Raw genomic sequence first — 12,818 nt, 5'->3', positions numbered from 1 at the left:
AAAATGTTAATTTGACAAACTGTACAATATGGGAGTCTGCTTTTAATGTTTGTCATACATGCTTATTATTAATAATACTAAGATGTATTTTGACAGCAGAAAGTGTACTGAATATTCATTAATTCAACTGCTGTAAATATGTCTGGATATCTGGAAGAATAAAATCAGTGGATGAATGGATTAATGGATGAATGAATGTGTTAAAATATTTTAAAAAATAATATGAAAGTGCAAATCAGTCTAATTTTACTTATCTCTGCAATATAGGGTTACAGATGTAATCTAGATGATCATTTTACATGCTCTTAAAGATTTATTTTTCAAATGAACAACCAAGCAGACATTTCATAGAAATATACGCATAAAGGATGCAGTGGAAGGATCATACTCTAATTATGGTACAAAGCAGCTTACCTTTCCCATGGGATTCCCTGATGCTCACAGGGATTTGGAGCCTTTGTAAACAGATGTAAGAAATGCTTTTTGTAATTTTAATTTTTTTGAAAAATTCTTTAAAATTGTCTTCAGATAGTAATGTGAGGTCAGGTACATTTGGGAAATGTTTGAGCACCAATTATATATTATAATTTATAATTATATATTATATGCGCTAAAGCAATTAAAATGTCAGATCCATATACTCTAAACAGCAACATCACCGTGAAACAAAGAAATATTATATATATATATATATATATATATATATATATATATATATATATATATATATATATATATATTTTTTTTTTTTTTTTTTTTTTTTTTACAAATTATAAAATGGAAATAAATCTATTATTGCATTAAATGATTACTATTATTTTTATTTTTTATAATACAATTATTTATTATTATTATTTATGCATAGGACTATGTATGCATTAGTGTGAATGCTGGATGAAGGGAAAATATCCATCAAAATAGTTTCTAAAGCGATTCATTTTAGCTGTAGATAAAATGAGCCTACAAATAAACAGTATTTTTCTTTAAATAGGAAGGTTATTTTGCAAACCTATAGAATTTTATCTGAAAGAGACCATCAGTGTGCAATTCATTAGATGATCAAAATTACCATGTCGGAGTGCATTTAAGTTTTGTTTTCCCATCTAGCCTTTGCAAAATGATTTAACCACCTTTGGGAACCCAGACCACTCAAATCAGTTTAAGCACATGTCAAGAATTATGACAACTTCTTTAAACCAGTGATTAAACGTGGACACTGGAATATTTTACCTTTTGACCACTGATCTATAGAGGGCAGCAATGCACTAACTGTACCAGTTCGCTACTTGAGCGCGAGCCGCGAGGAAGAGCCTCTCATATGTTTTGCTGTAGAAAAGCATGAACATCCTCCCGTCAAGCAGACTGTACACAATAAAATGCCGTTAATAGTGATGTGTGGATACCCGTGCAGTGGTAAAACCCGACGAGCCCATGAACTGAGAGAATACTTCACCCAAAATACAGAAAGACAGGTTCATATAGTTGGAGATGAAGTTCAAGGGATTGACAAGAGCTCTGTATATGCAGGTGAGAAGAAGCTTAAAACTTCAGGATGCGTCGAGTTTAACAATCATGTATTGCCATGAGTGTGTGTGTGTGTGTGTGTGTGTGTGTGTGTGTGTGTGTGTGTGTTAAGACAATACTGAAGCCAAAGGTCTATCTTACTGAGAAAACAAAATACTTAAACCGGTTTAAAATGGTTTGCTGGTCTTGGGTAAACAGTGTTGGGTAAGTTACTTAGTTTAAAAAGTAATTATATATTAGCTATAATTACTTATTCAACTGTGTAATTTGATTACTGTACTAATAACTCTCTCTAAAAACTAGTTTATTGGATTACTAATTACTTTCTGAATCCCATATCAACCTCGACCAGTTAAACAATGAACACGAAACTGCACTTTTGATTCTTTCACATAAACAATAAAGTGTGTAAAGGGAGGTCACATTTAAAAGAAAATACGTTTTAGCATTACTTTTTGATGTTAAATCCACTAATGTTTTGTATAGAATTGTTCTATAGTATTTAATGCAATTACATTTTTAATTAAATTACAGGAAACAATTAAGAGTAATCCCTTACTTCACTTTTACAAGGGAAAAGTTATTTTATTTTATTACAGTAGATTAGGCTACCTATAATTATACCTAACACTGCTTATAAGGTTTTGTCAAACTTTTATATTTGACACTAAATTTCAATTCCAATTCTTTGTAAATGATCTGAATATAATAACTGACATAATAATGTGATTTCTTTGCCTACAGACTCACAGAAAGAGAAGAGTTTGAGAGGATCACTGAGAGCTGAAGTGGAGAGGTGATTCATTTATGTCTCATATAATATCTCTGTTAAAGATGCAAAAGAGACTCAAACATAACAATGATCAATGGCAAACATGGATGTTCAAAAGGAGAGAATCTAATTTAATCCATTTGCCAAATTCTCATAATTGTAATGTCCATGAATTCATGATTAAACGTATTTTTCAAGGTAAAATGATTTATACAAATGTCATGAATGTTTTGAGTCACGAATACCAAAAAGTTCTAGGGTCAGAAAAAAAAGTGCCTTTTTTGTATCGATTTGAAAAGATTTTGATTCTCTTTTGTTATACAAATAGAAATCATTCAGTAAAAGTTAATGTGCACATTTGAACGAAGTCCTAAATGTAGGTTTTGGAGTAGCCTAATAATTGAGTCCTGTCAATCAAAGTCACAACTGTGTATAAACAGCAATCATAAACTTATCATATGCAAAAGTACGGTTTGGTTTTAAGTGGGAACGATCACATGCTATAAAACAACTAAGATGAAACAGCACGTCGCATGCGGCTCCTGCTGGGAGGAATTTTACACCAATAATTATAATTATTAAATAAATTATATACTTATATTTAAAAAGTTCACTTGTATAATTATAACTGTACACTAATTGTAATTATACACTTGCAGTACTGTGACTTTGATTTAAAAGATTTCTCTGTGCTTCTCTCTCTTTGTAAACAGGAAAGTCAATCGAGACGACATTGTGATTCTTGATTCCTTGAATTATATTAAAGGTAAACCAATGTTTGTTCTGTTATAATGAATATATCTGCACCTTTGCTACTCATATAATTTTATGTTAGGTGTTTAAATTTACCTTTAGAAGTTATCGATCCGGTACAAGAGTAAAACATTCATTAAAGTGTTATATTAAGTGACACAAACAGCTGGTGTTGCATGTGACACTCTTATGATTTCAGTCTGGCATATGATTGAGAATTAATTGTGTTTTAATTCCAGGCTACAGATATGAGCTGTTCTGTCTAATCAAACACACACAAACACCCCATTGCTTGGTATGTAAGCTCTTATAACTTCTATATTATCTATATTTGTGTATGTCGTGCACATAACGCTATAACCCCTGCAGATGTACTGTTTGACGTCAGCTGACGTGAGCTCAGAGTGGAATAAAGGGAGAGAGCCTGATTCTCAGTACACACAGGAAATGTAAGCATATGTTTCGTCTCAGTTTGGTTCTATTAATTATGTGTTTCTGTCATAAGATATACACTACCATTCAAACGTTTAGGGTCAGTAAGTCCATGTTAACTGATTTTAATAGAGCAAAAGTTACAGTAAGGACATTTATAATGTTTCCAAAGTTTTCCATTTCAAATAAATGCTGTTCTATTCATCAAAGGATCCTGAAAAATCACAGTTTGCACAAAAAAATGAACTCTTTTCAACAAAAAAGCTGAAAATTCAGCTTTGCATTTAAATTACATGTGTAAAATGTTTTTAAATTGTAATAATATTTAATATTTCTTTTGTTTTACTGTATTTTCCATCAAATAAATGCAGCCTTGTTGAGCATAAGAGACTTTAAAAAACATTTTTAAAAATCTTACCGACCCCAAACTTTTGAATGGTAACTGATGTTCTTTTTTTTAACACTTTTTTATTTTTAATTTTTGATTTACAGGATGAACAATTAAAGTAAAAACAATATAAACAGAAGGGAGGAGAAGGAATTATGAATAAACACATCGCAGATATATGCAACATAGCATAGACAGCTTTATACTTATACATATCCACGCATATTCTTAAATATCAATCATCATATGTAGTTGATGTTCTAAAATAAAGATGCTAAATATATTATCTTCATCTTTACCAATCTTTTCCATTTTTTTTTTTAAACGACAGTCTTGATGGACTAATACAGCGTTTTGAAGCACCCGATTCAAGGAATAGATGGGATAGTCCACTCTTTACTATTCAGCAAGAAGACTCACTTCCATTTGAAGCCATCTGCGATGCGCTTTTTAAAAGAAAAGCACCAGCACCTAATCAGTCCACACAGAGCGTAAGATCACTAATAATGCATTATGCATGATGTATTTTGAATGGACATTAGAACCTGTTTCCATTTCTGTGTTTTTTACAGCAACCGCTCTCATCCACCAACTTTCTGTACGAGTTGGACAAAGTTACTCAAGATGTCTTAATGGTACGATTTTCATCTCCTTCAGGTGTTCTGTTATAAAAATAGAAAGCTTTCAGAGTCATTCTTTCTGTTTCATTGCCTACAGGTGAGCGTTTATAGATTGCTTTTGCATAGCGAGACCGTCAGTATCAATAGAATGTGTCGTCACTCGGGTTGTTTTATGTCCCAGGCTGTTCTTGAGTCACAGAAGACCAGCGTCCCTGGAGATCTCATTTCCATTCCTGGAGCTACCGAAAAGATATCCTTTATTCTTGCATGTTTTGAATTTCTTTCTATTAGGTTTATCATATGTACCAGTGAGTACTTTTTTTTTTAAACAGCATTTCTGAAGTACCGAGTACTGTGTATATTCGGTCCACGCTAATAGATGCTGCTTTCAAACACTCTCATTCGTTTTTGTTTGATTGTTCTCTGAGCGTCAAAGGTTTCTATTTACAGCTTGTTTTACAAGCGTTGGTTGGGCATTGTAGCCAATCACAATCATATCTGTTGAGCGTGTGAACGCAAAGGCCTATCAGAGGTGCTGGTCAGTAATTTAGTCTGATTCCACTTGAAAGGCATTTATTGTTTACTTAATGCTTGCAAAACCTTTCAGTTCTCTTGCAACTTTTGAAACCCCGAGAAGCTTTGTGTTCAAACGCAAAACATTTTGCAAGTGAATGCAAAGTTTCTCGGGGAAACGTAAAACATTTGGTGTACGAACGCAGTTTCTCAGGGGGAAACGCAAAACATTTTGCGAGCAAATTCAATGTTTCTCAGGGAAACCCAAAACATTTTGCGAGCGAACGCAAAGTTTTCTTGGGGAAACGCAAACATTTTGCGAGCAAATGCAAAGTTTTCTTGGGGAAACGCAAAACATTTTGCGAGCAAATGCAAAGTTTTCTTGGGGAAACGCAAACATTTTGCGAGCAAATGCAAAGTTTTCCTGGGGAAACGCAAGCATTTTGCGAGCAAATGCAAAGTTTTCTTGGGGAAACGCAAACATATTGCGAGCGAACACGTTTCTCAGGGGTGAACGCAAAACATTTTGCGAGCAAACGCAAAGTTTCTCGGAGAAATGCTACAATTTTGCACGCAAATTCAATGTTTCTCAGGGAAACCCAAAACATTTTGCGAACAAATGCAAAGTTTTCTAAATGCAAAGTTTTTTTGGGTAAGCGCAAACATTTTGCGAGCAAATGCAAAGTTTTCTAAATGCAAAGTTTTTTTGGGTAAGCGCAAACATTTTGCGAGCAAATGCAAAGTTTCTCTGGGAAATGCTAAAATTTTGCGAGCAAATTCAATGTTTCTCAGGGAAAACCAAACCAATTTGTGAGCGAACGCAAAGTTTTCTTGGGGACGCGCAAACATTTTGCGAGCGAATGCAATGTTTCTCAAGGAAACCCAAAACATTTTGCGAGCAAATGCAAAGTTTCTCAGGAAATGCTAAAATTTTGCGAGCAAATTCAATGTTTCTAAGGGAAACCCAAAACATTTTGCGAGCAAATGCAAAGTTTCTCAGGAAATGCTAAAATTTTGCGAGCAAATTCAATGTTTCTCAGGGAAAACCAAAACAATTTGTGAGCAAACTCAGTTTTCTTGGGGACGCGCAAACATTTTGCGAGCGAATTCAATGTTTCTCAGGGAAACCCAAAACATTTTGCGAGCAAATGCAAAGTTTCTCGGGGAAATGCTAAAATTTTGCGGCAAATTCAATGTTTCTCAGGGAAACCCAAAACATTTTGCGAGCAAATGCAAAGTTTCTCGGGGAAAAGCTAAAATTTTGCAAGCGAATTCAATGTTTCTCAGGGAAACCCAAAACATTTTGCGAGCAAATGCAAAGTTTCTCGGGGAAATGCTAAAATTTTGCGAGCGAATTCAATGTTTCTCAGGGAAACCGAAAACATTTTGCGAGCAAATGCAAAGTTTCTCGGGGAAATGCTAAAATTTTGCGAGCGAATTCAATGTTTCTAAGGGAAACCCAAAACATTTTGCGAGCAAATGCAAAGTTTCTTGGGGAAATGCTAAAATTTTGCGAGCGAATTCAATGTTTCTCAGGGAAACCCAAAACATTTTGCGAGCAAATGCAAAGTTTCTCGGGGAAATGCTAAAATTTTGCGAGCGAATTCAATGTTTCTCAGGGAAACCGAAAACATTTTGCGAGCAAATGCAAAGTTTCTCGGGGAAATGCTAAAATTTTGCGAGCGAATTCAATGTTTCTCAGGGAAACCGAAAACATTTTGCGAGCAAATGCAAAGTTTCTCGGGGAAATGCTAAAATTTCGCGAGCGAATTCAATGTTTCTCAGGGAAACCCAAAACATTTTGCGAGCAAATGCAAAGTTTCTCGGGGAAATGCTAAAATTTTGCGAGCAAATTCAATGTTTCTCAGGGAAACCCAAAACATTTTGCGAGCAAATGCAAAGTTTCTCGGGGAAATGCTAAAATTTTGCGAGCGAATTCAATGTTTCTCAGGGAAACCCAAAACATTTTGCGAGCAAATGCAAAGTTTCTCGGGGAAATGCTAAAATTTTGCGAGCGAATTCAATGTTTCTCAGGGAAACCCAAAACATTTTGCGAGCGAACGCAATTTTGTGAGCAAACTCAAAACTCGCCGTGGGAATGCAAAAGCTTTGATTACTTTTTTTTTCTTTTTTCCTCTCATCTCATATTTTTTCCACCACTATGTCCCTTTAGGGGCTCCGTAGCTTTTGCTCTGATTTTTTTGGGGGAAATGTAATGTTGTCTTGCTTTGCTGAGCCACCCATCATAGCTATTTGATGTTTCTCACTGTGACAACACAGAAATGTCCTACCATAAACGGTCAAAGCATTAGAAACGATTACAACATGAAACCAAGATCAAGCCTGGAATTTTCGACTTATGCTCGATTGAATCTTGCTGACAGAATGTTGATCCGTTTAATGCTAAATGAAGATGTGTTGTAGTTATAAACAGGACCTATGTGCATGTGATGAATACACAAACATCAAAGAATGTAATTTCTTTCTGACGCAATTGCAGTCCGGTGGCTGTCCATAACAGCTTTAGTGTTTAGACGCGCAGAGAGACGGACCAGTGCTGGCTGCCCTTTGAAATAATACAGGATTCAAATGGGATTCATTAGAATTTCATTTATTCTCGTTCTTTGTTGTCTCGCAACTAGTTAGTCGAGTTTTCCAATCACATCCACTGTTGAGGCAAAGTCACATGAGTTTTGTTGAGCATTGAGGGATTTATTTGGAAAATGTGGTTCCATCGTAGTTTGTGCATTATTGTATAAATATGATCTGCCTCAATTGAGCGCATACGTTTTTTTGTGTGCATTTGTAGAATTTATGCACATCTCTCCGTTTACATTGTTTTGTTTGTTCGTGCAATATTACAAAATGCATAAAAATAGGTGGATGGCAACAGCCAATGTTAAAAACAGTTGTGCTGATTCTTTGATAAATAGAGAGCATTAATTTGAAATAGAAATATTTTGTCAGTTTTGATCAATTTAATACATCCTTGCTGAATAAAAGTACATTCTTTCCAAGACAATAACACTGCAATATTATTAATGCGTTCCTTCTCATCGATATGAAACTCTTTTTTTTATTTATTTTTTTTATTTGCCAATGCAATGTACTTTATTGAAACAGCCCAGTTTTCTTAACTTGTTCAATACATCGAACTCACGAGAAGTCTTAACATGGTGGAGCTGAGGAAACTCAGACGCCAGTTCATCAGTTACACCAAGATGCATCCAACAGAGAACATTGGACAGATTGCCAATATGTTTGTGCAGTATCTTAATAAGAGTATGCACTGACAGGTGTTTTTTAAATTGTAATTCTTAAGGTCATATTTATTGTTTTCAAGTTGCATTTTAAGAATGTTTTCGAGTGCAATAAATGTTCAACTCTTCCAATGTCGTTCTGTATTCATTGGTGTGTTAATACAAATCATTAAAGAGTAGAGGTCTGGTCAGAACAAACTGGACAGTTTTAGGACTAAGAAAAATATTCTGAATATGAATTTAAAGTTGCGCAGTGAGAAAATTGGAGGAAATATCACAAGCCGGATTTGAAGTCCTATCACCTAACAACCCAACATATCATCACCTATCCAGTTCACTGCAGTGCTTTCTGTCTTTCTTTCCGAGATTGTTCCTTTTTCTCTTCGGTAACAGGGAACATGCTGGGAAACGTTCAGCTGCAGTCTGGATGTTTGTCTTCAGTGGTTCACCGACCTTGAAATGAGCGTAATGTTTGATTGAAGTCACCAATGCGTACATACAGATGTTTCCAGGCTTCCGACGTGGGCAGGCTAATGAAATGAACCATAAAACTCATTGAGACGCTGACTGTTAGTGTTTTTCATGCAAGTCTTCTGTTTATGCCTCTGGGCAAATGCAAGTGTTTGGAGAGCCATATTGACTCTTGTGTTAGGGATTCACGGGGGAAAACATGCCAGCTGTTTGTGTAAAATTATAATCTGGTATAATATGATTTGAAGAAAACATGCACTCCAATAACTTCTGTCATGACCCCTCAGACTCTTTTGCATGGTGAAAATAGCAACATGTTGGTTATATTTTTGTCAATCTTTTTTTCACGTTGTCCAGTCTTTTTTGGCACTAAGTCCACATTAACGTTCACAATTTGGTTAGTTATTTGTTAAAAAATATCACTCCTTAAAGCTATGTGGATGATTCTTATGTGTTCTAAGTTGCAATTATATACTCACAGCAAACTGTTCTTTACTGTACAGGAATATTAGTTGTAGGACATGAAGTGCAATTTAAAAAGGACCTATTATGTTTTTTGTTTTTGTTTTTACATTTCCAACTTTCTTTAGTGTGAAATGTTACTGCAAATATACAAAGCACAAAGTCCTCTCCAAAGGGATTCTCTATTATCAGTAAGAAGAGTTTCTGAGCTGACTTGATTGTAGTCTTTGAGTTTTCTTGCAGGAATCCTCTTTTAAATAACTCTTGCCCAGGGCATAGGAGGCCTGGTTGAGTTACTCGCGGTTATGATAAGAGGTGTGACATTTCACTTGAGTGAAAGCACAGATACTACTGGTCAAATATTACTCCGTTACAAGTAGGCTAAAAGTTGTAAGGACCGATTTTTACTTAAGTAAAAGTACAGAAGTACTCGTTTTTAAAAGTACTTAAGTATCAAAAGTAAATGTCAATGCATTGTTTTTATTATTGTTGCATTGTTGTATGTAATACTTACAGTACCTTATGCCTCTGAATCTATGGCTGCTTACCTACCCTCATATCAATATAAAATTTATTTCTAGAACACTGTTCCAGTCGTGGGATTTAATGTGAGATTGAATATGTGCACTCAATAACATCCACAATGGTTCCCTCAAATAGTGCCCTATTTAAAGTTTTTTGGCTTTTAGTGTGAATATGTTAGTATTATTGTTATCTATAAGATAGTGTGCTCCAAAACAATGACAAAATTCGCATTTAGAAGACCAAGCCCAACGCTGAAAATGAAAATCAGGTTGATGTCATAATCCGACGTCAGATTTACATCAACCCAACTTTCATTTCCAAGAATGTTGACATCTATCTGACATCGGGTTCTTACGTCAATCCGACTTTCATTTCCAACCAAAATGTATCCCCTGTAACCAAAATCATCCCCTGACTGACGTTACTACTTTCTACTCAAGGACCTTGACAGAAATGTATTGGAGTAAAAAGTACGATATTTGTCTTTCAAATGTAGTGAAGTTAAAGTAAAAAGTTTCCAAAGTACAGATACTCAAAAAGAATACTTAAATACAGTACTCTAGTAAATGTACTTTGTTACTGTCCACCTCTCACAACACATTAGTCCAGCCGACCAATCAGAACACATTGCGTTTTTCAGGAAGGAGTGGCTTTACAGAGACAGGAACAAAACAGCATTACTGACAGACTGGGAAGAGAGGTGCTGCAACAACATAAAATATGTGAACTATATATATATATATATATATTAACATTCAAGCTTCAAACCCTATTCTAGTATACCCCAAAAAACAAAATTTAGACTTTGTAAAAGGGCCTATAAGTCCTCTAAATAGAAATAAAGTACACTACAGTTCAAAAGTTTGAGGTTAGTTAGATTTTTTTATTCAGCAAAGGACGCATTCATTTGATCAAAAATGACTATAAAGATACACTGAGAGTAAAAATGCTTCTTGTTTCTTTCAAATCAGCATATTAGAATGATTTCTGAAGGATCATGTGACTGAAAACTAGAGAAATGATGCTGAATATTCAGCTTTGCCATCACAGGAATTAATAACATTTTAAAATAAATAAAAAATTTAAATAAAAATTTTTGATCAAATGAATGCAACATAATGTGAGCATAAAAGACTTCTTATAAAAGCAAATCTTACCAACCCAAACAATGGTAGTGTATAGTTAAACTATTAAAATACAAAGTCTGAGTACTGAGCATATTTAGGTTTTCTTTACTCCTTTTCTGTAGGCATCTAATGAAACATTAATCCAAATTAAACAAAATCAGCATTATGTAATCAACGGTTAAGTGAAATGCTGCACTGTATTAATTCATTATGAAACTTTACATAACATTCTATCATGAAATTGCTTCATCTTCCCACAATGAGGGCTGTTTTATATCTTAAAGCAGTTCAATGTTCACAGCTTAAACAAGTGGTTTTATTCATTTATTTTAGGGTGATTTTAATATAAACAAAGACTTTATTCATCCCTCTCTCAAAGAGATATACTGTAAAATTTAATTTCCAGAGGAGGAATATTTGATCTTTTAATCTTATTTTGAGGAAACCCACTGGCTAAGAGGGGAGTGAAAATTCTTCTCTCTTTAAACCTCATTAGTTCAATAATCGGGTTAGTTACCAGATATTGTGGCGTTTTATGTAAGAGGAAGCATAATTACTGAAAAGCTGTAAAATATCAGATCATTTGCTGTAACTAAGCACTTTCTGACCGCTGCTTATTGGAAGAACTTTTATTCTACTGTACATATGTTGTAGTGCAACAAAATATTTTCATAAGAAAAATGGACATGCAAATTCAATGATCCCCAACCTCTCTGCAAGATATGCACAAGAATATATACAAACATTTTCTTTATTCATTTCAACCATATAGAATGCAGACAGAAAATATACAAGATTTATAATATTACATAAAAATGTATTAAAATGCTTTATATTTACACTGATTAAAGGTTTAAAACTGATTAAGCCGTCTACTGTTCTTTATCGCTTTTATGAGTCCGTTTCACTGTTACGGCAGTGCCGAAAAGTCTGTCCCAGTGACTAAAGAAAGGTGCAAAGTTGCTGCTGGGTTTCTGGTGATGCATGTCATGGGCCATCGCCCCTCCAAGAAGCCCAAAAGGAACCAGGTGGCTCGGAGAATATGGCAGGTCGTAGCCGATATGGTCTTCCACAGACATCCAAATGCTGAAAACAGTGATGGTCCACACGGTCAGAGGATGGCACTTGAGCAGGATGGGATCGAGGTTGCTCCAGAAGCCCACCGTCATCAGCTCCACGCCGCTCAGGTGCTGGGTGGACCAGGAGAACGGCGAGATGTAATCATGATGGATGGCATGGATTAATCTGTACAGGTGAGCGTTTTTGTGGTGCACCATGTGCCAGAGGAAGTACTGGGCGTCGAAGACGAGCAAAACGCCCAACCCGCCTGAGAACAGCTCCCATACTGTCGGAGCAACTGCTGGAAGTGGAGGCGCCGGCATCGCCACATTGGTGATCAACACAGCCGGTAGAACGAACACCAGATGATTGTACACCGCCGTCCCCAGAGTCCTCAGCATCATGCCGACGGTGGGACGCCGCTCCTTTTGGATCTTGTACTTGAAAAGGGGAGCTTTCTCACCTAGGACGTCCAGGAGCGCGAAGGGGGCGCAGAAGATGAAGTAGCTGGAGAAGGCGAGCAGCACTGGGAAGAACGGAGATGAGACCTGGCTGTAGTGCTGGTGATACAGGTAGTCCCACAGGGGCTGGAGGAGACGGTTTGAAGCTGTGGAAGTTGGGAGTTGAAGAGCGACTTCACTGATGTTCCACATCCTGCTGCTGGATTGAGCAATGGCCAGTGAATGCTGATGGGGAATAACCCAGCCTTATTTATACGGCTGAGCCAGACTTGGAACTCCGGTAAATCCATGATAAGGTACTTTCTCTCAGCCAATACCCCCCCCCAACCAAAAGTTCCCAAAATTTATGAACTAATGTTATGCAGGATTACTTCCTTCAATTCCTGGCACAAAAGAAAAGCTTTCTCAAATACACCAGTCTCTCTCTCTCTTTAAAGTCTGGGTTATTGAT

General features: G+C 35.8%; 2 protein-coding genes across 3 annotated transcripts; one reads left to right on the top strand and one right to left on the bottom strand.

Annotated features, from left to right (window-relative positions):
• The first annotated feature begins 1,258 nt into the window (after window positions 1-1,258).
• On the top strand, window positions 1,259-8,565 carry kti12 (KTI12 chromatin associated homolog). Of its 2 annotated transcripts, none has more exons than XM_081373086.1 (9): window positions 1,259-1,527; window positions 2,269-2,320; window positions 3,010-3,062; window positions 3,289-3,344; window positions 3,419-3,498; window positions 4,201-4,360; window positions 4,442-4,504; window positions 4,671-4,739; window positions 8,152-8,565. In XM_081373086.1, exons 1-9 carry the CDS (start codon window positions 1,377-1,379, stop codon window positions 8,293-8,295), a joined length of 828 nt encoding a protein of 275 aa, XP_081229212.1. In that variant the 5' UTR covers window positions 1,259-1,376; the 3' UTR covers window positions 8,296-8,565. The 2 variants fall into 2 exon arrangements, with proteins under 2 accessions (XP_081229212.1, XP_081229211.1); XM_081373085.1 differs by having other exon boundaries at window positions 1,266-1,527; window positions 4,587-4,739; window positions 8,152-8,398.
• A 3,154-nt stretch (window positions 8,566-11,719) lies between these two features.
• Window positions 11,720-12,559, bottom strand: ch25hl1.1 (cholesterol 25-hydroxylase like 1, tandem duplicate 1; the record flags this gene model as incomplete). The annotated part of the gene is made up of 1 exon (XM_081372712.1): window positions 11,720-12,559. The coding sequence occupies one exon, from the start codon at window positions 12,557-12,559 to the stop codon at window positions 11,720-11,722; it is 840 nt and encodes a 279-aa protein (XP_081228838.1).
• Between the last annotated feature and the right edge of the window lie 259 nt (window positions 12,560-12,818).

The sequence above is a fragment of the Scardinius erythrophthalmus genome, assembly GCF_964197995.2.
Source record: "Scardinius erythrophthalmus genome assembly, chromosome: 8".
Classification (NCBI taxonomy): Eukaryota; Metazoa; Chordata; class Actinopteri; order Cypriniformes; family Leuciscidae; genus Scardinius; species Scardinius erythrophthalmus.
The sequence above is the reverse complement of the archived record's forward strand: the minus strand, read 5'-3'. Positions and strand labels throughout refer to the sequence as shown.